At 35.3% G+C, this 23,860-nt stretch overlaps 1 protein-coding gene across 1 annotated transcript; it reads right to left on the bottom strand.

The window, feature by feature from the left end:
• Positions 1–37: 37 nt before the first annotated feature.
• Positions 38–23,460, bottom strand: LOC113503092 (excitatory amino acid transporter 3). The gene is made up of 9 exons (XM_026884908.1): positions 23,190–23,460; positions 13,680–13,963; positions 13,233–13,409; positions 6,427–6,518; positions 4,923–5,106; positions 4,308–4,541; positions 3,092–3,283; positions 2,514–2,648; positions 38–2,260 (listed from the first exon to the last, which is right to left on the bottom strand). The coding sequence occupies exons 2-9, from the start codon at positions 13,943–13,945 to the stop codon at positions 2,101–2,103; spliced, it is 1,440 nt and encodes a 479-aa protein (XP_026740709.1). The 5' UTR covers positions 13,946–13,963; positions 23,190–23,460; the 3' UTR covers positions 38–2,100.
• Positions 23,461–23,860: the final 400 nt, after the last annotated feature.

The following is a 23,860-nucleotide window of genomic DNA, read 5'->3' as shown; positions in this document are numbered from 1 at the left end:
CAAAATATAAGAAAACAGACTACAAATGAAACATTACTTCCACACAAATATTTATTTAAAATAACATCCATTTTAAATAAAAACAGGGAATTATGAGCCGACATCAATAAATACTTCGTACTTATGTACATACAATATTCGGTACATTTATTATAATTAAAACTGATTGTAGAATACTTAGTGCGAAAACCGACTATAACACTTCTATACTTTACCTAGAACCACGTTATAGAAGTTGAATTAGCTCTTGGATCTTCAAGACATTATTATATGGGGAATAAGATTTAATTCTCGCTCTAAGCACTATACAAACAGACTAATAATAAAAGTGCGGACTAGAGACTATCATGAACATTACAACTACATAAATATGGTTATACAACACCATTTAAAAGATAAAATGTCTTACTATATTCACTATAGCTTACAGCTAATATTTGGCCACAATTAAATGACTTTCCCTCTGCTGTGGTCGATGAATAAATAATAATATAAAGTATTATGTCATAACTAATTCAAACTACTAATATACTAAATTAAATTGCTTTAGAATCACTTTGTAACATTTGATAGACATCTGTTTCACCATCATTTTCTATTCATAAACAAAAAAATGAATTAAATTCTGAATTTTGTCTTCGACGAAGATTTTTTTATAATTTTTCACAATAAAACGGTGAAACAGTTAATTTTTGTACACACGTAAACATTTTCAATGAATACTAATTTCTTATATAATTTACATCGTTTGAAACGATGAAAACAACAAGTAACAATAAATAAATAGAAATAATACGCTAAGTGTCATTGGTTTCGATCGATATACATGGAATGCAGGCTGTCTTTAACTTACAACTCTGAAGATGTACTTAACACGTTTGATTCTACCAACACACGACAAAAAAAAATTGAAAAAAGCTTGCAAATGAAACTAGTCAATGAAACGATTTTAAGTACTTTTTCGCCATGACGATATTTGTCGAAAAGTACTAATGAATCAAAGAAATTATTGCCCAATTAAACATGAAATCATTGTCGCTGTTGGTACAATCAAATATTATGGCACATTTACTTATTAAACCTACGATTAATATTTAAACAACATTCTAAACGAACACGTTCGACGACAAATGTACATTCATACAAAAATAGTTGAAAAGTTTTTCAGCTACAAATTGATATTTTTTTTTAGTCCAAAGTTATGTGAATTCTATTTAAACGTCAAAAGACCTAATAATTTTTGGTTTAAATTTTTAATACCATGTCGAAATTTTGTAAGAACCAGTTATTATAACACTTGTAACAAAATAGCAGAAAGAGTAACAGCTATTTAAACGGTTATGAAAATATCGCAACAGTTATTTTTAGAAGGACATTAATTTATGTTAATGTTTTGTAGATATCGCATACACTACAATAGAGATTCGAAAAATTCTAAACATCACGACAGCTAATTTAAGGCTACATAAAATGGCACATGCAGAACACACCGACACATTATAAGCTCCTTCTAACATTATCCATACATATAAATACTGAATATTGACAAACATTCTTGTAATCTTTGGCAAAGGCCAAAAACTGTAATACGTGGTACAGAGAGCTTATCACTTCTAATACATATGTCCTAAGAAAACATCGATTTGATATAACATGTAAATAGTTTTTTATTATAATAAATTAAAAACGGTAACTAGTTATTATAATAGATTTTTTTTATATTCGTAAGAGAAAATGATATGATTATAATACAAACATCAACGTTGTACACAAAATCATGCATTTCATCACAAAATAACATTCAAGCTGCGACTTTATTGTCTTTTAAATAACGATAATCGAACGCGGAACAGCTAACGTTATATTTCGACGACGGTTTAAATAACATTTAAAATTAATTTAAATGAATTCTTTTTTTAATTTATGTTTTTTTTTTATTGCAGACAATACTGCCCGTAGAGATATGATGTCATTTTAAAGCTTATTCTTTTCTTGTACTGATAAATACTTTTCTCCTTTATTTTGACATTAATATTTTTTCTTTTTTTCGTCTTTCTGTCCCAGATATTCCGTCGAGAACTTGTTAGTGTTGTAATAAGCTCAATGGTCTCCTTTCTCTAGCTCGGTAAGCTCGTGGGATGGCGCCGCTTCCCTCTCGTTGAGGGCTCGCGACTTGTCGATGTCACCCTGGGAGAGTGACGTCACGATAATCGCGCCCAGAGCGTCGCACACCACGTTGATGGTTGTACGGAAGCGGTCGCTGAAAGGATTTGAAACAATTGATAAAGTTTTGAATGCTTAAAACGCTCTTTGTTATTTTTTTTTCATAGCCGATATAATAATATATCACAGATCAAAAGTGATTGCCTACATTGTTGCGTAATAATAATGCCAGGGACAGATCTCTTCCCATGAAGAGGCGGATAGCACCTATCACCACTTTTACTTACTGCGTGATCTGGATTTCAATAATGTTTGGGCTGATGAAATCAGTAATAAGGTAGAATACTTACAGCAGCCAGTCCACAGCGAGGATGAGGGAGACGTCCTCGGCGGGCAGGTTGACGGTGTCCAGCACCATCACCATGGTGACCAGCCCCGCCTGCGGGATTCCCGCCGCTCCTATACTCGCCGCCGTCGCTGTCACACTGACAACCGTCATAAGTATTAACTGTATTATAGGCAAAAGGTCACAGAACTAAGGACACAGGAATGCAAAAAAAATGTCATCAATGAGCAGAAGTTCCGGAGCCCAGGATTGGTTTATAAATCCAAATGTTTACTTGTTTCTTTTTCTTTCGATTGTTGTTAGATTTATCTAGCTCCAAGAACTCAATAAGGCTAACATCTCAATTGTACTTTGATTGGCCTGCTTCACAATTCAAGTAAGTACAGATCACAAGATATTTTCAGATTTAATTTACTTGAGAAAGCATCAGGATTATGAAAGTGTCAAATGATGCTGTCGCAACTTTATGCTTTTCTTTAATAAAGGTTAACTGAACTTAAAATAGCGTACCATCAGCAACAAATTCCTACCTACACCTTTCTATTTTACAAAAAAAAAAAATATTACCTTTCCCCCACTTACCTCACAGCAATAATCTTGCCGAAAGACATCTCGACCTTCCTCAGCTGGGCAATAAAGATGGCGGCCACGGCCTCGTACAGCGCAGTGCCGTCCATGTTGATGGTGGCTCCGATGGGGATCACGAACCGAGTGATGCGCGGGTCCAGGCCCATGTCGTCACAGCAGCCGATGGTAATCGGCATCGTCGCTGAACTGGAAACAAGGGGACGGAAGTTAGACCCAGAGCCATTACTGAAAAGTTTTAAAAGAGGAGGATGGAATATTTGTAATAAAAACTTTTGATATATATTTTTTGAACAATTTCAGCTGTGACCAAGAATTGCTGTGATATTTTAGTTCACATAATATTGTGTCCATATATGGAGAATTTTCGAGCGCCTTTGAGTGTAAGCTACTGTACGTCTTGTTTTCCTGTTTCTTTTAAAGAGATACATGAGGGGTACACTTAACGAATAAGAAACTATTAAAAATTAAAATAATTCATGTAATTATAGCGGAAAGGAATGTTATTTCATAAATTTGGTCTAAATGAGTATTTTATTACAACTTACTTATTGTTAATGAATATTGTAACTACGTGACCTCAATAACCTCACAGCGTAAGTCCCAAAGGAACCAAAACATTGTATCAACGCATATATTAACTCAAGGCGTGTTAAATAATCAATTAAAATTTGGGCTCTTTTCGACTGGTACATTTAAACATGATTCAATAAAAAATACGTGATAAACTGTCAAATTGTAAACCACTGTTTAATAAAACCGCGACCTACTACAGATGGTACACATTTGAGGAGGCTCCTTGATAGACTACGTTAATTGTGCTGAACCGTCAATGTGCTCGGAAATTCACTATAAAGAAGGAGCTCTTAAATAGTGCATATATAATAAACTGTGATGACCTAACCTACTTTGTCAGCTTTTGTCACAAGAGATGGTTTCTGGAAAGAGTGCTAGAGCTTCTCTAGTATAAAATAACAGGGTATAATATCTTGCCGATTTTGTCATTCATAACACATTTCTGACTTTTTCCTACATTCATCTTTTTTATATTAGCGTGGCTGAGTACTGGCCCAATAAAATAACGTTTACATTATGAATGCCATTGATGGACACGCTAATTTGACAAGTGTTTTAATTAAATAAAGAATACTGTTTATTGCCGGGACGGTATGCAACATCAATTCACTAATTATAATTAGTTCTTTGGCCTTACCTGGAAGCAGTACCAAAAGCAGTGGCCATGACCTGTCCCATCTTCGCGATGTACTTGCAGGGTAGCTTCTTGGTGGCCAAGATGAACAGGATGCTGAGGGTACCGAAACCGTGGAGGAACAGCCCCAGCAGTACCGTGAAGAAGTACTTCCCGAGTCGTCCCACAAGGTCCCCGAAGTCATCGATCTCCATAATCTTTGCAGTCACGAGGAAGAATACTCCAAGTGGTGAAAGCCTGGAAAAAACAAAATTTTGCTTTACCTTTAGTTCTATCAAAGGCTTATAAAGGGTAGTCGAATTGGGGATGGTGAGGTAAACCGGGACACAAAAGCTTAGAGACAAATAAAGAAACCACTTGTCCTTAAACCTCTCCTCTTTTGGACTAGTAGAAGAGTTGTTATCCACAAATGCTTGTTCTGGATCTGGCTGTCTTTGTGTACCTTGAATGTTTATGAAACGCCCTCGACAAAAATAATAAATTCCCTTTTTTGGCATAGGCATAAGCAAAATATCCGTGGTGAACTTTATGAACAAAATAAATAGTTTAAGTCATATCAATTATATTTTCCACATCGAACAAACAAGATGACGAATAAAACAAAAAATCATTACATACCAAATAACCCATCCAGTAATGATCATCATGGCTTCGGAGAGCGAGTGGAAGAAGTCCTGCAGCGGGCGCGCCTTCTCCCCCATCTTGCCGAGGGTGATGCCCAGCACGATGCTGAAGCAGACCAGACCCAACACGTTGCTGCCGCTCTGGTACTCGCCCTGGATCTGGTAGGTTTCCAACTCTCCTGGAAAACGGTAGAAGAAATTAGAAGCGCAAGAAAGAAAACTTGGAAAAAAGGGGAGCAATGAGTGCTTAATTTTTTCAAAGGAAGTTAAATCCTACTACTATTATAAAGGCGAAAGTTTGTAAGTATGGATGTATGGATGTTTGTTACTCTTTCACGTAAAAACTACTAAATGGATTTGAATGAAACTTTACCACAATATAGAATAACACATAGAATAACCATCAGAATAACACATAGGCTACATTTTTTGAGGTTTCTAATGTGAGGTCGTAAACAAAACACATTTTTTGCGCTTACATTGCGAACGCTGACTGAATCCTACAAGATGGATAGAAGGCAGATAGATAGATAGAAGGCAGGTATAAATTATAACTTATATGTTCTAACCACGCGGACGAAGTCGCGGGCAACAGCTAGTCTTTTATAAAGTATATTTTTAACGAATGGTAAGTATTATTTGGAACTGCCTGACTAGTTTCAGACAAAACCATAGTCCTTATAGGATCTCAATTATTTGTTTATTGGACTAATTATCTCAAATAATTAATTATGTTAAATTTAATAAAACACAGGAAATTATTATATCACCATTCTTGCTTACAAGAAAATTAGCAATTCGAATAAAAAAAATCAAAGTCCATCTTCTGTCCATTAAAAACTAATGAAGGTGTATTGTATACCCAAATATTAACAACCTTTCTGACTTTGAAAGCAAAGTAATCGTTTCTTTAAGAAAGAAAAAAATAAGGTAGACAATACCAAGAAACAGGTGCAACAAAGAATTGTTGGCATGTTCCATTGTTCACAAATAGAACGTAATTCATCATCATTTTGTAATAAAAGTCCTTCGTTCAGTTAGCTTCATATAAATTGCTCGTTCACACAGTTGAGGCACGAGTCCATTTTGTGTAGACTGTAGAACGAGCTAATGAAATCTAATCGCAAATACAATAGAATGGGTTTTTCCATCTGGTCTGATGATGTTTTGTTCTTGTGCCCTGCGTCTTTTATATATAAAACCTAGGTATTGATCTCTCTAGGTGAGATTCACCACCATCGTTGTGAAGGACTTGGGTTTCATTTGATTTCCTGCCGCCTGCAGTTACTCTAGTAGTATAAAAACTATCCAAAATATCCATACATTTTTGTTTATAATTCCTTTTTTTTTCAGAGTTCCAGTATAAAAAAACAAACAGAACTACAGCAAAATTCCGGGAAACAATAAAAAACAGTCACTTTTTGCAATCTCGAAGTTCAAAATTACCAAGGTCACACAATTTTCGGGACTTAACGTTATGGTATAAGTTCAGTACAAACCTAGTCGACTTTTAGTATCGTTTTTATCGTAGATGAGTTTGGTGCGGTATGAAGCGATCGTTGCCTGCGCCAGGTTCTCGGGGAACACGTTCCTGGAACAAGAAAATACAAAATTAATGTGGGGATGAAAGGGCAAGGTGTCAAGCTGGTAAACTGAGTGAGAGCGGGATAGTGTGAAAGAGAAGGGTAAATGGAGTAATGGCGGAAGACGATAAGAGGCGACGCATGAATAATTAAAGAAACTGTTTTATAATTGATTTTACGAAAATAAAAGAAGCTAAAACACTATTAAGATGTTTGATTTCCCACATTAATATAAATCTGGGTAATGCAATACATACATATACCTTACCTAAATTGTAAGTCAGTTGATATGGTTAAAGTAGTGCAACTTTGCACTTGTCTGCAAGGTGATACCAAACAAAATAGAAACTGATACAATCTTATTCAAATCGAGTTGGTGATTTGTCAGTTGATCGTCAGCGAACGACTCTGATGATACTCGATCTTGGATTTGTTCTATAGGTCCATTATAGGACCGGACCGAATTCAAGAGTAAGCCATTTTTAGTAAAGTGGGAGAATCGTCATGGACACCCAAATTTCAGTAATTCGATAGCTGATTGCTAAATTATAGCGTTGCTAGTATTCATTCGTGCACGTTCTTTCCAGAAACGCCATGAATTCCAAGGTAAATAAAATCTCTCAAGGCCGCTTTTCAAAAACATACTACGTAAAGGAACTTTAAAGAATTTATTTACCTGTTCCGTTCCTTATAAATAAAGAATACATCTGCAGTAAAGTCAATCAAATTCGAAGAAGCATCTAAGAGCACGTGTATACGTTGTTATCAATCCTTGAACCGTCCAACGACCGGGGCTCGCTCGCCGGCCGCTGGATGACCGCCAGCACACCTATGATTAACCTATATACCCAATACGAGACTCGCGAGATATTCGTCTCACTACGAGTAAAGTTCAATTGTTTTATCTTAACCTTCCTTAATTCAAATAGAATTAGGAGGGTCATAAAATGGTTTGCACGCAATTTTGTGCTTTAAATTTTGCGAGATAGAATGGGATAGGTAGGGGGAAATATGAAAATATAAAATATGTACATAATTTCTCTAAAAGTGTTAGTATGAATTACAATACACGTTTTCTTATATCTTTTGATTCAGTTGGTTTACTACACGCACAACATCTTGTCAGTTGCGAGAATGCTGTACACGTGGCAGACTTGTTTCAAAGAAGAAAAAAAAGAACAAAAAGAATAAAAAAAACATGAGGATGATCAAAAAGAAGATGACTCTGAGGTACAGGACGTTATCCAATTTGTTGGAGACAGACAAGACTGACTGACTGACTCTTCTGAGTCTGCTGAAGCAGAATAAACGTTATGTTTACGACTTATCAATGGATAAAAGTGTAGAAAGGTGGATTACATGCTAAATTTGTAGGCTCTAGACTCGTTATAATTGTGCTGGTCGAAAGTTCGAAACTTGGATTTCTGACTTTGGCAGGTTTGACTGCACGGGTAACGACTGGTAAAGATCACGCCAAATCCAATGTGCACGACTTGTCACGATTTCGATCCCCGCGTAGGACATGAATTTGTGTGTGTGACCCACAAATGCTTCTTTTGAGTCTGGGTATATTAGTGCATGTGAATGTGACTTGAATGTTCGCGCTATCCCACGACACTAGGATTAAAATCCTAAGCGGAGTCGATTAAAAATGAATAAGCTCCCTAAATACTTATGAATAATTGTCACTGTTATGATGATTCATGATTGTACTGCTATATGGGTAACCTATACCAAATTTGGTTACGCATTTGCGATTGTGGATTTTCTGCCAGATTTTAATTGGATAACTAATATATTTGATTAATAATTTTTAATTACTATGTGAAATATATGACTAATTAGTTATGACATCACAATGTTACATTCTCATTTATTGTTTATATCAATGGATGCTAAAATTAAATGGATCTCCATATTTGCTGACTTTCCTTTAGTCTGCATTAAGTTAATAATATGATAAATAAAGATATAAAAAAAAAATGTAACGTTAGAATTTTAAAGGTATTATTTTCTGCTCATGGTCACATTTAAGTTTTACTTTTTGTTATGAAAATACCGTTTTAAAGGAAAAAGTAGTGTTAAAATAAAAATGTAAATTTCCTTATATTTCCAAATACAAGATCTCGTTAACATAATTATTTTAATTTAATTATTGATGTACCTGGAAAAAAATGAACGACGACTACCTAGTATGAAGTTTTACTTATAATACTAGTCTATTGAAGTCCCACTGCTAAGCATAGGCTTTTTCCCATTTAGGGAAGGTTTGAGCATTGATCAGCACACCAAATCACCGTTCGACGGCGATAAAATAAAATTATAAAATTAATTCCAGGTCTCCTTATTGTGACTTCACCGTTTGTCAGTGCCGTGTCTTAAAGCAAGTACTTTATGTGTATGAAAGTACTATTGAAATGTAATATTCCCACTTAGACTAAGTTATGATCAACCCTGCCTAGAATGCATGCAAAGTACTAATTCCACCAATAAACTATGTATGTATGTAAATGACTTAACAAGCATTAAATTAACTTTCCGAATATTCATAATAATATTACATAAGAGTTTTCACTCAAAGTCGGACGCAAGCAGAAATTGAAAAATAAAATTAATTCGTCGGAAATCTATTAGGCGTAACCGAATTTCTGGAAAATCGAATTACTCCATTAAACTGACGAAAGTCAAGAGGCTCAGGAATATTGTTATACGGTCCTCAAGGGTATTACGTATCAAACAAATGCAAAAGGGTAGAAACATTTGCATAATTATTATTGTCGTTAACACAATGCATCATCACTGTAACGAAATATACGTTAGAATATTGACACCATTAATTGTTCAATTTACTTCGTTAATTGCTTTTGTATTCCTTTTGCAAGATACGTAATAATGCTGCATCAACAAATTTGAGGTGAGAACAATGGACCCAAGAGTTAAGTTGAAAAAAAAAACACTTTTTTATAGCAGAAACAACGCTTTTTTATAGAAAATTAAAAACATTGATGTTTTTTTTAAATCCATTTGGAACTGGCCGGATAGAAACTGACGTCGGATTTCAGTCCTTAGTTGCGACATTAACATTCTTTAGTAGTGGTATATAATGTGGAAAGAAATAAACGTTTTATACGCCTGTAGGGCTACTCAGATATTATAGCTTGTATTATGATCAACACACAAAACCACCAAAAGAACCCACAGTCATAACTTGTCAACGGGGTCGCTACGTCACAGAGCGATGCGTATGTTTCCACGATCATGAATCGCGCCGCGAGTGACCGGGATCCGTGACGTCACACACCTGAGTGTCCTGCCACCAGTCGCGTGAACATTGTCTTATTTGATTGATGATTGGCTAGGGCTGTCCTGACAGCTTGTTATAATAGAATAAAATGGAAATGATGCATATACAAACAAGCGGTAACGCGGGTGGTTAGACAATGATGACCGCATTAATGTTTTTACAAATACAAAACTTTATACCTATATATTCAATCAAAGTACATAATGTGCCACCTTTTTCCATTCCTGTCCTTAAACTAGGTCCAAATCAGCTTCAAGTCTCATTCACGGAAACTCAAATTTAAACAAAAATTTTCTAACAAGAAACTAAATTAAAAACGAACTTCATTAAAACAAAACAGAAAGTCTTGTAATCTTTACTGCTTGAACAGAAATATCCATAAAATTATCCCTGACAATAGCGGTATCAAATCAATTGGAGTAAGTGGCAATATTGAGGGTCCAAAGTGAACAAAAACGACATTAATCACCTTTTATCCCGAATTAAACTTTACTTTCGCGCGGAAAATCCGGGATTAAGTGCTACTAGGAGGAAAAACGAAGCTGTTTCAAAATGATTACAAAAAAGAACCTACTTTATCTTTCACCAGATGAAATCGAAAATGTTATTTTATGCTCACAATTTTCAACATGGACATTACGAGCACACTAAACTTTCCTTAAAGATAAGAAAATGAACCATCTGAATAAATAAACTTTAATTTTTAAATGTAACACCTAGACTACTATTATTCTAACTATAAAAATATACATTTGGGAACTTTATTTACCGTAACCTTCTTAGAATACCAAAACTTCACCACATTTACTTTAGTAATGACGATAAATTATATTGACGAAATACGGAACGACATCATTCAATTTGAATCAACATATTTATTCAATAAATAATGTATTGCCAGCCCTAGCACTAAATGTAGGACACTACACAAATAAGCGAGAGTGTCGGCCGGGAGCGCGCTCCTCACGCCGCGGCACCGAACTGCAATTGTCAATTACAATTACCTATGTCGCCACGATTCACACACCTTACTTCGTTAAGCGCATTCGTTTCATAACTACCTGTAAATAGTTATCACATTAGTGCCAGTGCTACTATAACTCTATGGAAATCTTGACAATTATATTTAACATTTCGATGATTTCACCCATAGACTGTTAAGCTTTTTTACATTTTTTGTTTTCATTTTTCTTAGTAATGGTCTTTGTTTTCTTTGGAATCTTTATAGTTATTTAATTACAAGAACCAATTTTATTAATTGCCTCGTTCAAAAAAATAATATTGTTTACTGAACTCTAACCATGTTTTCTCTCCTATAAGGACTATTAATATAGTTCAAGACATGCTAACAAATTAGCCATCTACTTCAATTGACGGCAACTGGAGCAAGCAATAAATCAGGTGATTGCCAATTATGGACGATAACGCAATGCCGAAGCCACCTTCGACCTTACCGTATGCGACACCTTGAGCAACATCTGAATAAATCTTACATAGATGTAAACTTATTTAATAAAACTAGGTACTAATGAGAAACTAGAACTCAATCCATGTGACCCAGGGTAGATAATCGTGGAGGGATTGGAAGAGGAACTTGCCCAGCAGAGACATCAGTCTAGATAAAAAAAAAACTAAAATCTGGTAATAGATACATGTGCAAAAAAAAACTAAAACATGCAAATTGATGTGCAATGATTGTGACTGACATACTCAAAATTCTCGAACTCGAAGAAACGCAACTAACTAAAGTGTTTTCTGTTATTAAAGTGTTTGCCCATATGTACGCCAAACCGAACTATCGAATCGCCATAGTATCTACTTATTTTGTAAAAAACAAAAATTGTTTTTCCTAAATAAAAATATAATAAAACAGAAAATAACCTTCAAAAGTAAGTTTACCTATCCCTAATTATCTATTTAATACACACAGCGCAATTAACTAAACCGCATTAATAGGTGTAAAATAACAAGTAACTGTAAACGTGGAAACGCGGCGGAAGGCGAAATTACCACGAATATGAATGTATGAAGCGCCTATTAAGAGCATTAAGCCGACGGTCCCGTAACATATTATACAAATTGTATGACACAATTCTGTTACAAGCGCAAGTATGTAATTCTAGAACCTCCCACGATTCTGTGGACTGTTTCGGGGCAAGATGCGTGCATAAACAAAGATATATTGTCGGCTGTTTTGAAGGATTTGATATGGAGTATAACGCCATATTCACATTATTTGAAACTTGAACGTTTATTGCAAAAAAGGAGTATAGTATAGTATTATTAATCCCACAATGCAATCGTTTAGTTCGATTCACCTATGCCTAATCATTTTACATACGTTTCTACAAATACGTTTATAACGTATGTAATACATTTATCAACAGAAAATTATTCATGGTATGAATGAAGGAATCTTTCTATTAATCCGTCTCCATCAAAATAAATCAGAATTGCAACATCTACCACATACGGTACTTTTTCACACACATCCACATTTCCCAATCTATATACTAATATACTAATATATAAAGCTGAAGAGTTTGTTTGTTTGCTTGTTTGTTTGAACGGTCCAAAATTGAAAAAATATTTTTGTGTTGAATAGACCATTCATCGAGGAAGGCTTTAGGCTAGAAACCATCACGTTGCGACTAATAGGAGCGAAGATAGGTACAATAGAAAATGTGAAAAAACAGGGCAGGTATAAATCATGACTTATATCTTCAACTCACGGGAACGAAGTCGCGGGCAACAGCTAGTACAATATAAAACTCCTTTCCCGGAAAACCAAATAGTAAACCATAATTAAAAGCAGCTCGTCCGGAGATTATTAAAAGCTTGCTACAAAATGGTTTCGGATAATCCTACGCAATTTCGTATCAACAGTCCTTCGTCGAAGCAATCTTGGAAGCTTTACGTTTGCATTTCCCTTTATGGAAGTACCTGTATTATGTTCCTTTGCCCGGGAAAATATGAGGAAAACCTTCTGCAACCCACGGCTATCGATTCAAGTAACTTGAGATATTAATGGATGTTTCGGTTGTGAAGGGCGACATATCAGTGGTTGCAAATTATAAGAATAAATCTTACTGTTTGGATATAGAAGCGTTGTTTGCATGAAAGATTTCGGTAGTTTGAAAGATTTTGGTCTTTTTTTAGACAGCACCTACGTTTATGATAGGTAGTCCGTCGAGTATCAATTCACATTTAGCGGTAGTATTGAATATATATAACCAACATTTTGGATAGCAAAGTCATAATTTTTATTATTATTTTGTGGAGATGCCTATATTATTATATTCTCAGCAACGGAAAAATAAAACATTGGAAGAATGCGAAACTATGTTATCATAAAATTAACTAACAAGAAATATTCAGCAAATTCGCTCACGATCAATATAAACTTGTTCTCACTAACCTTATCAAGTCCAGCAGTGTATCTGAAGTCAGAGTGTCCTTCGAGATGACCTTGGTGGCGTTCGGCTGCGTGTAAGTGGTTTCCTTTCCTGGCTTGATGGTGGTGACAAGAGCTATCCCCAGCATCACGGCGCATATTGTTGTGGTCATGTAGTAGATGATCGCCCGAAGACCAACCCTGGGGAAAATGGAGAATTGGTTTCTTATCGTTAGAAACGGGGGTAGCACAGAAATTTGGTTCTAGATTGAATCTTTGCCGACGCGTTAAGCGTTGCTGGAATCTACATGCAGACTGTAAAATGCCAGAAAAACATCATTATTCCTCTCATCGCAGAATTTCGATTATTTCTACTGGACTTGGTCAAGACAGTCAAGACGCTTTATACAACTTTTATTAATGCTTTTTTATTCATACCTACTTCTAAAATACATCAAAAAACCAACTTACTTGCCAGACAAGCTGAGATCCAGCGACCCAATAGCGGAAACAATACTAGACACGAGCAGGGGAACGATCAAGCTCTTCAGCATCCTGAGGAACAGTTCCCCGGGGTACTGGAAGTACATGACGTCACGGCGGGACCACTCATGGCCAGAGAACCGGAGCCCGCAGCCGAGCAGCGAGCCCGCGATCACGCCGATGATCGTGAAGATGGTCAGGAGATTCTCCCTCAAGAACGATGTGCAGCGGTTTCTTCGGATTTGGAGCGGCATGGTGGAGGTTTGATGTTTCTGAAATGGAATAGATAAATTAGTTTCGTTGAACATTCAGACGAGATTTTTTTCATCTAAAATAAATAAAAAGTTATAGTTTTATTGTGCCAGAACAAAATAGTACATAGATTGATTCCCTGTATCGCGTGGGTAGTCATTCTCAGTCCAGAAGACCGATAACAGGCATCATCAAGATATACCTAACTTAATAGAAGGCAAGGAAAAATTGCACATTGCACTCGTATGCATTTCATACTTTGTAACAGAGTAAATTCTAAATGGCGTACATCGCACTCGTATGTTTTATAACTAACGATACGTCGGCCTAGCATACTTCGCTCCAGTGAACCTTCGAACTGGCGTACATCGAGATCCTGTACTTTAGATCTAACAACCTTCGACATTTTACACTTCGGCATTCAGTAGCAGAGACAACCTAAACTTATGCATCGAAATACTGTAGTAAACTAAATTTCAATTAAATAGTCTCGTTTCTCGAAATTTCATTTAGGTCCTAGCCCAGATGTCTAGACTAGCCCACTATCTAGACAATCATTCCCAGAAACACTCGTATTAATTGCCCATAAATCACAATGTGTATCAGCTGATAAAACCAGAGACGATAGTTACGTATCACTTTCGTTGGAATCAGGTCGAGAAGGGTTGATATCATTTTGGTAAACGTTGAGACAAATGTTTCTGTAATGCGTCGGATGATTCATTAATTTTTAAAACATTTTTAATTTTTGCACCCAAGTAACTGTTTAAAGACTAAGAAATATGTTAAAGTTATTCATGTAGTAGATGGTTCTTAAAAAAAACTAGTATTCGAAAAAAAGGAACACTTTTAAATTCTCCAAACTTAAATCGACGTCGTTCCATACTACAATTATGCCTACTGATAGATTAAAACAACATTTAAGAAAAATATCTGATTTATTAACTAAAATTAAATTACATTAAACGTTACGAGCATAATTTAAAAAAGTAAATAATTAAATTTAATCTGTTTAAATGTCCAGCCAGCTTTAAAAAAGAAAAAAAATCCATATTGAGTTCATTCGGATTTTGGAATTGCAATTCATGACATATTCTACAATGGCGTATTAACCTCAACCACTTAGCTATCCATGCAATTAATACTTAATCGTTTGGAATATAAAATAGTGTCAAAGCTGAAACAATTGAGGACGTATCCCGGTAACACAGTGCGAATTGTTATGATGCCACGCGTATCACGTTCCTTAGTTAATATTAGTTGGCACTCTTGGCACAACGATCAAACTATTGTTATCCCGAAGCGAACCACGTGCGATATAACAACAAATGAGAAATGATACAGATTTAAGAACAACAGAGAAAATTAAATGTGTAAATAGGGTATTTGACTTAAAGAATTTGTTCACTCCGTCGGACAGGTTTCCCAAAGTTATTGGAGGGTAAGAGCAATTAATATGATGAAATGTATGGTAGTGCAGGCTAGTCACATCATTTGCTAGTAAATAGAGTACTGGTAAGTGACGTCACTCGAGATTTTATTTCACGGGTTCCCCTTAATTTTTGTTGACATTTTATTTGCCATTTTGAAAAGGTAAATCCCAAATACTTATTCTATTAATATTCAATACGCATCGCTTATTGCAATAAGGGTTCATAGAAAGCCTAAATATAGTGACAATACAAGGAAGAGCGTTATTAAGACTGAATAATTAGGCAAACAGCCAAATCATTATTCATTTAATCTTGATCTTAACAAGAAGAATTTTCCTCATTACATAACTGTCAACATTTGCAAATGCCTAATACAGGCTTTTTTATAATGAAAAAAGTTTGGAATGTTTAATATCCAAAACTTGATTGATTATTGTAGATTATTGAATCGACAGTAAATGTAAATTCGTCGTTGTATTTTATCTTCATACTTAATATTTACAAGCACAGTATAAAAAAATTCTATCGTCCGTAGGCTTATAATGTAGTCATCTTCTTTGGAAAAACTTAAATACTTATCACTAAAAACGATTGAAAGAAAAACAGATTTTCGTAAAATTCTTTGAAAGCAAAGCGCCAAAGCACTTTTCTCATGGATTTTCGGGCGGCGGTGTGCGCGCGCGCACGTGGGATGGCGGCGGGACCCCCCGCGCGGATGTCGTCGCGGAAATCTTTATTTAGTGGTATTGCTATTAATCCGCGGCCCCCTCGCTCACACGCGGCCCGCACCTAACCTATACTACATACCTATAGTATGTACATTCGATACTAAAGGTACAGTCAGCGCCAGGATCAAACAGATGAATAATTTATGAATATCTGTTTTACTTTTTTTTATATAAGTGGTACAAAAAGCTGCCAAATATTTGACACTTAATAATTGACAGCCAGAATGATAAAAAACTTTGCGACAAGTTATGGCCACTGTAATAGTGACAGTTTCTATTTGACCACATTGACTGTTTACTATTTGATACCGACTGTACTACAAGCCCCACTTATTCGAGTACCAATAGATGTAGTATTGAATTAACATTTCCATAAGCTTTATGGGTGTAAAACGCAACTTATGCTACGCAATATGATATGAGGAGTCTCGGGGCCTATTTATTTATATGTAGGAAAGAGTCCAAAAGGAGAAAAGCCAGGCAATCTTTACAAAAAAATTGTCTCACATTTCGGCTGAGCAAAAAATTTTATACTCATCTAATGAGGCCAATGCTTTATATCAAATCAAGCAAAAACATATTAGCAACACAAACTGATACACAGGATCAATTAAAGTTAGACTGTGTTAAAACATCAGAGCAAAACTAATGTTGCATTTTTGCATGTTCATGGTATATAATACTATCACGCAACAAATATACGCAAATCGACTTTTGGAGACACCTTTTCCATAATTATAGTGATTATTATCTTTAAGTACTTGTAAAAGCAAACTCAAAAAGACCAGTATCATCGGTAAACTTACTACTACGTACAAAAAATCCGCAAGAAATTATATAGCGCTGTGTTTCAGACCAGTAGAGTGTAATCCACACTTGTGCTATATCCCAGCTCTGTAAGATCTGATGTCGACCTGTATCTGAAGCACGGATTACATGCTAATAACACCGTTTGTGCCAAGACTTTCGTGTCAAGATACCAGAAGACAGACGCAAAATAAAAAGAAAATGTCTGCCTTTTTTTGCTTTACGTTTCGCTGTCCGATTGCATGGCAAAGGTATTGATGATTCTACTTCGTTACGCAATTATTTTCAGCTTAGTAGTCGATGCGCCTAAATACTGTTGCTGTACAACTTTTTTTTCTGAGGCATAATAGTATTTGGCGAAAATTATACTACAAAATTGCGGAGTAACGGATTCGCCCGCTGTTAAATTTATCTCGAGTGAATTCGAAGTCGAATGAAGTTTCGTTTTATCGATATCAAATAATTCCGACGATCATAGTCAAAACTAGCCTTACAAGTTTAGAGTCAGCTAACTAACTGTCCAATAATAAGGCAATTTATTATTATTATTATCATCTCGTAACCGCAAACCAGCTCACATCAATATACATTCATATATAAAAATAATGTTTGAGAACAGAACCCAATAATGGAAGGACCAATTCTAGCTAGTTTTTAAGAATAATTACTTTAGTAATTTTTAATCCAAACCTCTATATTTTATATTAGTTTATTGAAAGAAAAAAAACTATACGTCACAAATCTACACAATTATTACATACCGAAAAAAAACAGCCGAATTGGGTTTTGAGAATTGAGCTACTCAATCGTACTCATTGCCTTTACGTAATAATTTGATATTTTAAACATTCGAAAAAATTATCGTAAATCAACTTCACAACGATTGTCAATGATGACCTGTACCTACATTTATGCTTGTAGTGGGTTAAAAAGAGTAATTTAACTATCTAGGTAATAATCGTAGATTCGTTAGTAACATAGATTGAAGGTAATAATTCCTCTTAAAATCTGACAAGAGAATTATATATTATGTTCCAAAAAATATGTTAAAGCATATGAAATATTCAGGCATGTTACTTGTTGCCACAAAAGTTGAGTATACTCGTACTATTGTACGTACTATTTTGGCAAACAATAAGTTTCTGACGCGAACTTGTCTCGTCAGTCTCGTCAAAACAAACATTTGCAGACAATTCCCTTTCACCGCATATTGCAGACATTTACGTCATACTTCTCCAAGTTTAGGCGGTTGGAGGACACTTGTTGATTCCGCCCAACGCCGCCCGCCCAAGTATAGTGAGCGCGTGGGAAATATCCTCTTAGGGCATGTTGACCCGCTAGCGTACCTTAATAAGGCTCTTTGTTGCGGCGTTTCACATGTACTATTGTACATACATGCGAAGATTCGGCAATGTTTATGACTTTTGTGTGGTGTATGTGTAGTATTTAGTCGCAGACAGTGAATAAAAACCTTTTTAATAAAATAATTGCTTGTCAATTGTTCTTTTTTGGGCTCAATCTTTAACAAATAAATCTACCCAAACATTTAAGTAGACGCATATTTTAAAACAGTAATTACGAGTTCGGTGAGACACACTCACACTTTTTTTTATCGGTGACTTTCCAGAGCGTTATGTATCCTGACAGAGTCGATTTCTGTTTCAATCGAATCGATGTTGAGTTGGTGCTCTGGTTTGTAAACCAGGCCCTAGCATTCACATTTTTCCTTTTCATAACAATTTTTTAATTATCTGTAGTCATAATTTCCTAACTGGCTACACAAATAAAGGTCTTAACGACATATTTTCTACTACATACCAAATACTTCAAGTTTCAGTTTAGCCTTGGCATCATAGGTAGTACAATAAAAAAATAGCCAACCGAGAAAAAAGCAAGCATAAAGAACGAACCAGCTTTCGGTCTTCAGTAAGCCCGGTAACCAAGTGATTGTAACGAAGTATAGCAAATGCTATTTGCGCAAACGAGCGTTTCCGCTCACTGTCAAGGCGACGCAACGATATCAACGTGAGGACATTCCTACACTATTATTATTTTATTTTATGTATTCTAAAGTACCTACAAAGAAGGTGGATTTTAAAAATTTTAATATTATAATTTTATATGGATGAAAGTGCCAGTAAAACTAAATAGCTTTTCTCTTATTAAAAAATGACTCCCGCTCTTAGGAATATAAGCATACACAAAGTTACCCAGATTCAAGGCAAGCATTGGTAGATCACGCAAATGCTTGTCTTACACGGGAATCGAAATCGCGACAAGTCACGCATGGTGGCCTATACAAGTCGGATATCCAAAAGAATTATGGCATAACTACATATAGATAAGACTCCCATAACTAGTTAAGGGTAAGGTTGTCGAAAAATATTATAATTTATGAGATAGGTTTGAAAGGAGATTGTGATTAAACATTGTATTCTGAAGTCGATGTATCTTTTGTATTGTTATGACATCATCGTAAATAATCACATTTTTTATTATATCCTAACTGTAAAATGCTCCGAGTTTTACGGGTAGGTCTATATTGAGATCGCCCATTTAGCGGTAGTACACCGACTACGAAAGGGGAGAAATTAAAGATCCAATCTTATTACAAAGTCATGTCTTGGACAGTATTTTGATCGTTAAAACGTCAACGCATCATCTTTTTGGAGATGCCGTTTTGGCAAAAATAAATCGTTTCGTTAATGTATTTTATCTTATCTTTTCCGCTTGATTTGTGCCGACCCGCGATTTTATAAAGGGTAACATTATTGCGGTAACTTGGTCAAAGATATAGATAGAAGGGTAATTTACTACTCCTAAAGAGAAAATGCGAAAAGAGAGAACTTAGAATTTTGAGAATATAGTAACTTGCTCGCCTTTAAGGCAGCCCATGCTTATGTGAAAATGCAATGAACTCGTAACTACAATTATAAATGCTTAACGTGAATGTTTCTATGGTTAACATAATATTTCGAACTTCATCTTCTCCTTATTCTCTATTCTATACTAGCTGTTGCCCGCGACTTCGTTCCCGTGGGTGGAAGTTATGATTTATAACTGCCTCGTTTTTTTCACATTTTCCATTGTATCTTCGCTCCTATTAGTCGCAGCGTGATGGTTTATAGCCTAAAGCCTTCCTCGATGAATGCTTTATTCAACAGAAAAAGAATTTTTAATTTGTACCAGTAATTCCTGAGATTAGCGTGTTCAAACAAACAAACAAACTCTTCAGCTTTATATATTAGTATAGTCATTTATCACCAAATAACGCTTAACTCTAGAAACAACTAGATTCTCACAGATGAACGTAACTGAAGGCTAACATCAATTAGCTAACATCACAACAACCGTGTCTACATCAGATAAGCCTCATAATTTACAGAACATAGTCTAGAAATTCAAGTTTACACAGTAATCAGACGAGCGGCCTATAAAGGACTATAAAAACGGTCATACTCTGTACTAACAACTCTGTAAAATAGGCTAAAAATATAAATAAAAAATTTCGAAAGGAAATGGTCACCCATCAAACTTATGCTTGTACCAATCGTTGCCTAACCTTGATGTATAGCGGCTACAGAAATATATCATTTGTAAAAATTTCTGGTATCTAGCTACAACGGTTCGTAACATACACCCTGGTGATAGAAGGATAGAGATTGGAGACATATAAATATGGTTCCGAGGTAGAGCCTTTGGCAACAACACTTAAATGAAAAGCAAGTCAATTCACCATCAGTTCTATAGAGAAAAGTAAGTTAAATTTATTTCCGACGCGTGCTTACCTAAATGGAGTTCTACTGTTTTTCAAAAAGGAAAAGAAAGTCCAGTCTACATCAATTCAGTGAGAACAAAGCAGACTCAGGGCCAGCGCTCATTTGCTCACACTTTTAAAACACACTAGGTGTCGTTGAGCAATCCTTGTGAATATTAGACTATATCTTTGAGACGTTTGATCTCAAATTTACGCGTTCTCTTTTATTTTGCGAAGCAGTAATTTTTTCCTTTATGTACCATCTGAAGTCACAATTTTAAACTGTCCGTAGACCTCTGATGTGGCTTTAACATCCTTGAGAAAATTCTCAGGCATACTGGCTGCCTTCCCATTTGTAGAGCAAAAGCCTTACCTAAAATTTCACTCAAATGAGCGAAATGAGCGAATGCCTTTACGGTCCTGTTTAATCTCACAAAGGGACATCAAAGCTTGCATCATTAGTGTTTTATCCTTTGTGAAAACTCTGCACAGAGTGTGCCGACATCACATTACGATACATAGGGTCCCTCGGAGTCTAACGATTGAAAATAGACCGGGGGGGATCGAGTATGGCACGTATCCGGTAACGAAACCACTTGTTTTATTGATACGAGTATTAGGCGCTGAAGTGGTCAAATCCGATGTTGAGTGCGAAATTCATGCGGGAATCTTTTTGTGTCGGTTGTCTGGTGAGGTATGTATCGAATATGTGGTGAAGATTAGGATTATGGAATCGGGGCAACTACCTCTGAGTAAGACAGAGGACCCTGAAATTGCTTCAACATTTTTTTTCTTCTCAACGTAGTCAGAAAGGAAATGTCAACTCCAGAATGCTCAAAAAAGGATGAACAAATGATTTTATTTCATTTCGGGAATCTAAACCAAATGATAAAAGTGGGAAACGTTAGCTACGAACGCGGGTCATTATAAATAAATAAATAAATGGATTTATGAGAAGAATAATCATATTGATGTCTAGATACAATTATTTATCATATTTTTAAGTCAAATAATGTTATGGTATTCAATTGAATCGAGTAAGGATGGGAACATAGTATCATGGCATTCGTAGCTGAATAGAAAGGGGCGCATAAGGACTTCACTATGTCTGATTGTAGTTAAAAACATAGGCTCGGAAGCAAAACTAAATCAATATAAGAATATATGCAAATAAACAGACATAAAATATGTAGGATACAGGGAAAATCTATACAGTCAAGGGCATCAACGGGAATATCAAAAAAATATAACACATAATATATCTGGTTATACTATGTAAATACTGTATGATTGTTAGAAAAGCAGAAGAACTTTACTCGTTCTTTATTTTAACATAAGCTAGTTTTTTAAATACCAAGTATTCCGTTAAAAAAGGATGATATGGTAGCATTTAGAGAAATAATAATGTACTTAGACCATAAGAAGTTATAAAGAAAAGGAGTTTTAAAGAGCGCGATAAACTCACGAAATATTGGTTAGTATTGAATTTTCAGGGAAAACTGCGGAGCTCGGCTAGTTGAACTTAATATTAACTCATAGAATAGAATACATAATCCTCTTTTACGTATAATTTCAACAAAAAGTAAATACAGCTATCGGAACACAGATAGATTATTTTTATGCCTGACATATATTACTAGCTGTTGCCCGCGACTTCGTCCGCGTGGTTAGAAGATATAAGTTATGATTTAGATCTACCCAGTTTTTTTTCCACATTTTTCCATTGTATCTTCGCTCGTATTAATCGCAGCGTGATGGTTTATAGCTTAAAACTTTCCTCGATTAATGATCTATTGAACACAAAAAGAATTTTTCAATTTGAACCAGTATTTCCTGAGATTAGCGCGTTCAAACAAACAAACTCTTCAGCTTTATATATTAGTATAGAAGTATAGATAACAAATACTGCTAATCAATTATATCAGTTTGTCTTTGGAAAGCCTCTGTTTATCAGTTTTTTCACTTGTAACTAGACTGTTTTCGTAAAAAGAACATATTGTAAACAATAATTTATTTAACGGAGCGTAGCAATATAATAATGTTTATCAACGCATTGATTTTACACGGAACGAATGATATTGAAGCATATCTTTGTGCTATGAAAGTATTATGATGTGAGTAACAAAGGACGATCTTAAGAAACGTCATTTTTCCCGCGCTATTGACGCGGACTGATTGGAAGGACATTTTGATAGTACTCTATGCCATATTTTTATAAATATTGACCCAGTAGTATTAGTACCTTTACCATGACCTTTCATCATAGTTCCTATCTGTTGATGACTTTTAGTATATTAGAGAGTTAAATGTTTGGCAAATCAACAAGTAGTCAAAATACGATTTGAAAATACGTTGTCTAGGGTCTCGTTGTAATGATTAACAATAAAATAATCAATAAATTAAAAAAAAACAACTATAAACGTCGATACAATTGATGTTCGCAATATTGACAATATCCAAAATACACGAAGATTCGATTTTTAATTTTATATATACATATAAAATAACAAAAAAAACTCACCGTACACAATACAAACAGCTGAATATATCACAAATCACTGGTCGGTTTTAATTATACACCGCATCACTGTCCGTGTTCGGGCGGTCGGTGTGTCGACGGCACGTGCGTCGCGGCCGGCAGTCGGGACCTCACTGGCACACCACACAGTCTGGATAATGGATATCCTCTGGTCCAGGGATAGGAGAGGGGGAAGTGACGATTGATCTGTACTTCCATGTGCTGAATGAAAGCCGCCCTATCAGGCAGTCGCGCTTGCCCTGCGGCCGGCGCAAGACGTGTACTGCTATGATTGAATGTTATATTTTTGTTTACATATGTATTTTTTGTTGTTTTTACAGATTTGACTATGTAGAGCTGAAGAAACATTATCTGAAAAATCGATACCCAAATTAAGAACACATTGATCAATTTTTTTATATATTTTTTTATGTAATTAAATAACCGTAACTATGGCGAAAACATATTATGAAACAAACAATAGAGATGTTGACTTGGTCGTTTTTCACGCAAATATTTTATCTTGTGATGAAATTGATCATCAGTCCTTTTTTAGTTACATCCTAAACTGAAACTTTAGTATTGAACCAAAACATTATATACGTTGTTCAATACTAGACACAAATCAGGACCTAATGAGTATGACTGGGAATAAAAAGTAAATTATTAGATTA

This window comes from Trichoplusia ni, chromosome 2 (assembly GCF_003590095.1).
Source record: "Trichoplusia ni isolate ovarian cell line Hi5 chromosome 2, tn1, whole genome shotgun sequence".
In the NCBI taxonomy this organism is placed as follows: Eukaryota; Metazoa; Arthropoda; class Insecta; order Lepidoptera; family Noctuidae; genus Trichoplusia; species Trichoplusia ni.
The sequence above is the reverse complement of the archived record's forward strand: the minus strand, read 5'-3'. Positions and strand labels throughout refer to the sequence as shown.

What these genes read in the sequence shown, in the direction of transcription:
- LOC113503092 (XM_026884908.1), bottom strand. Translation starts at nt 13,945, where the DNA reads ATGCCGCTCCAAATCCGAAGAAACCGCTGCACATCGTTCTTGAGGGAG. An exon ending in GGCAAGATTATTGCTGTGAG is followed by an intron (nt 2,649 to 3,091) that starts GTAAGTGGGGGA and finishes GACGGTTGTCAG; the next exon opens with TGTGACAGCGACGGCGGCGA. An exon ending in CTCGCTGTGGACTGGCTGCT is followed by an intron (nt 2,261 to 2,513) that starts GTAAGTATTCTA and finishes AAATCCTTTCAG; the next exon opens with CGACCGCTTCCGTACAACCA.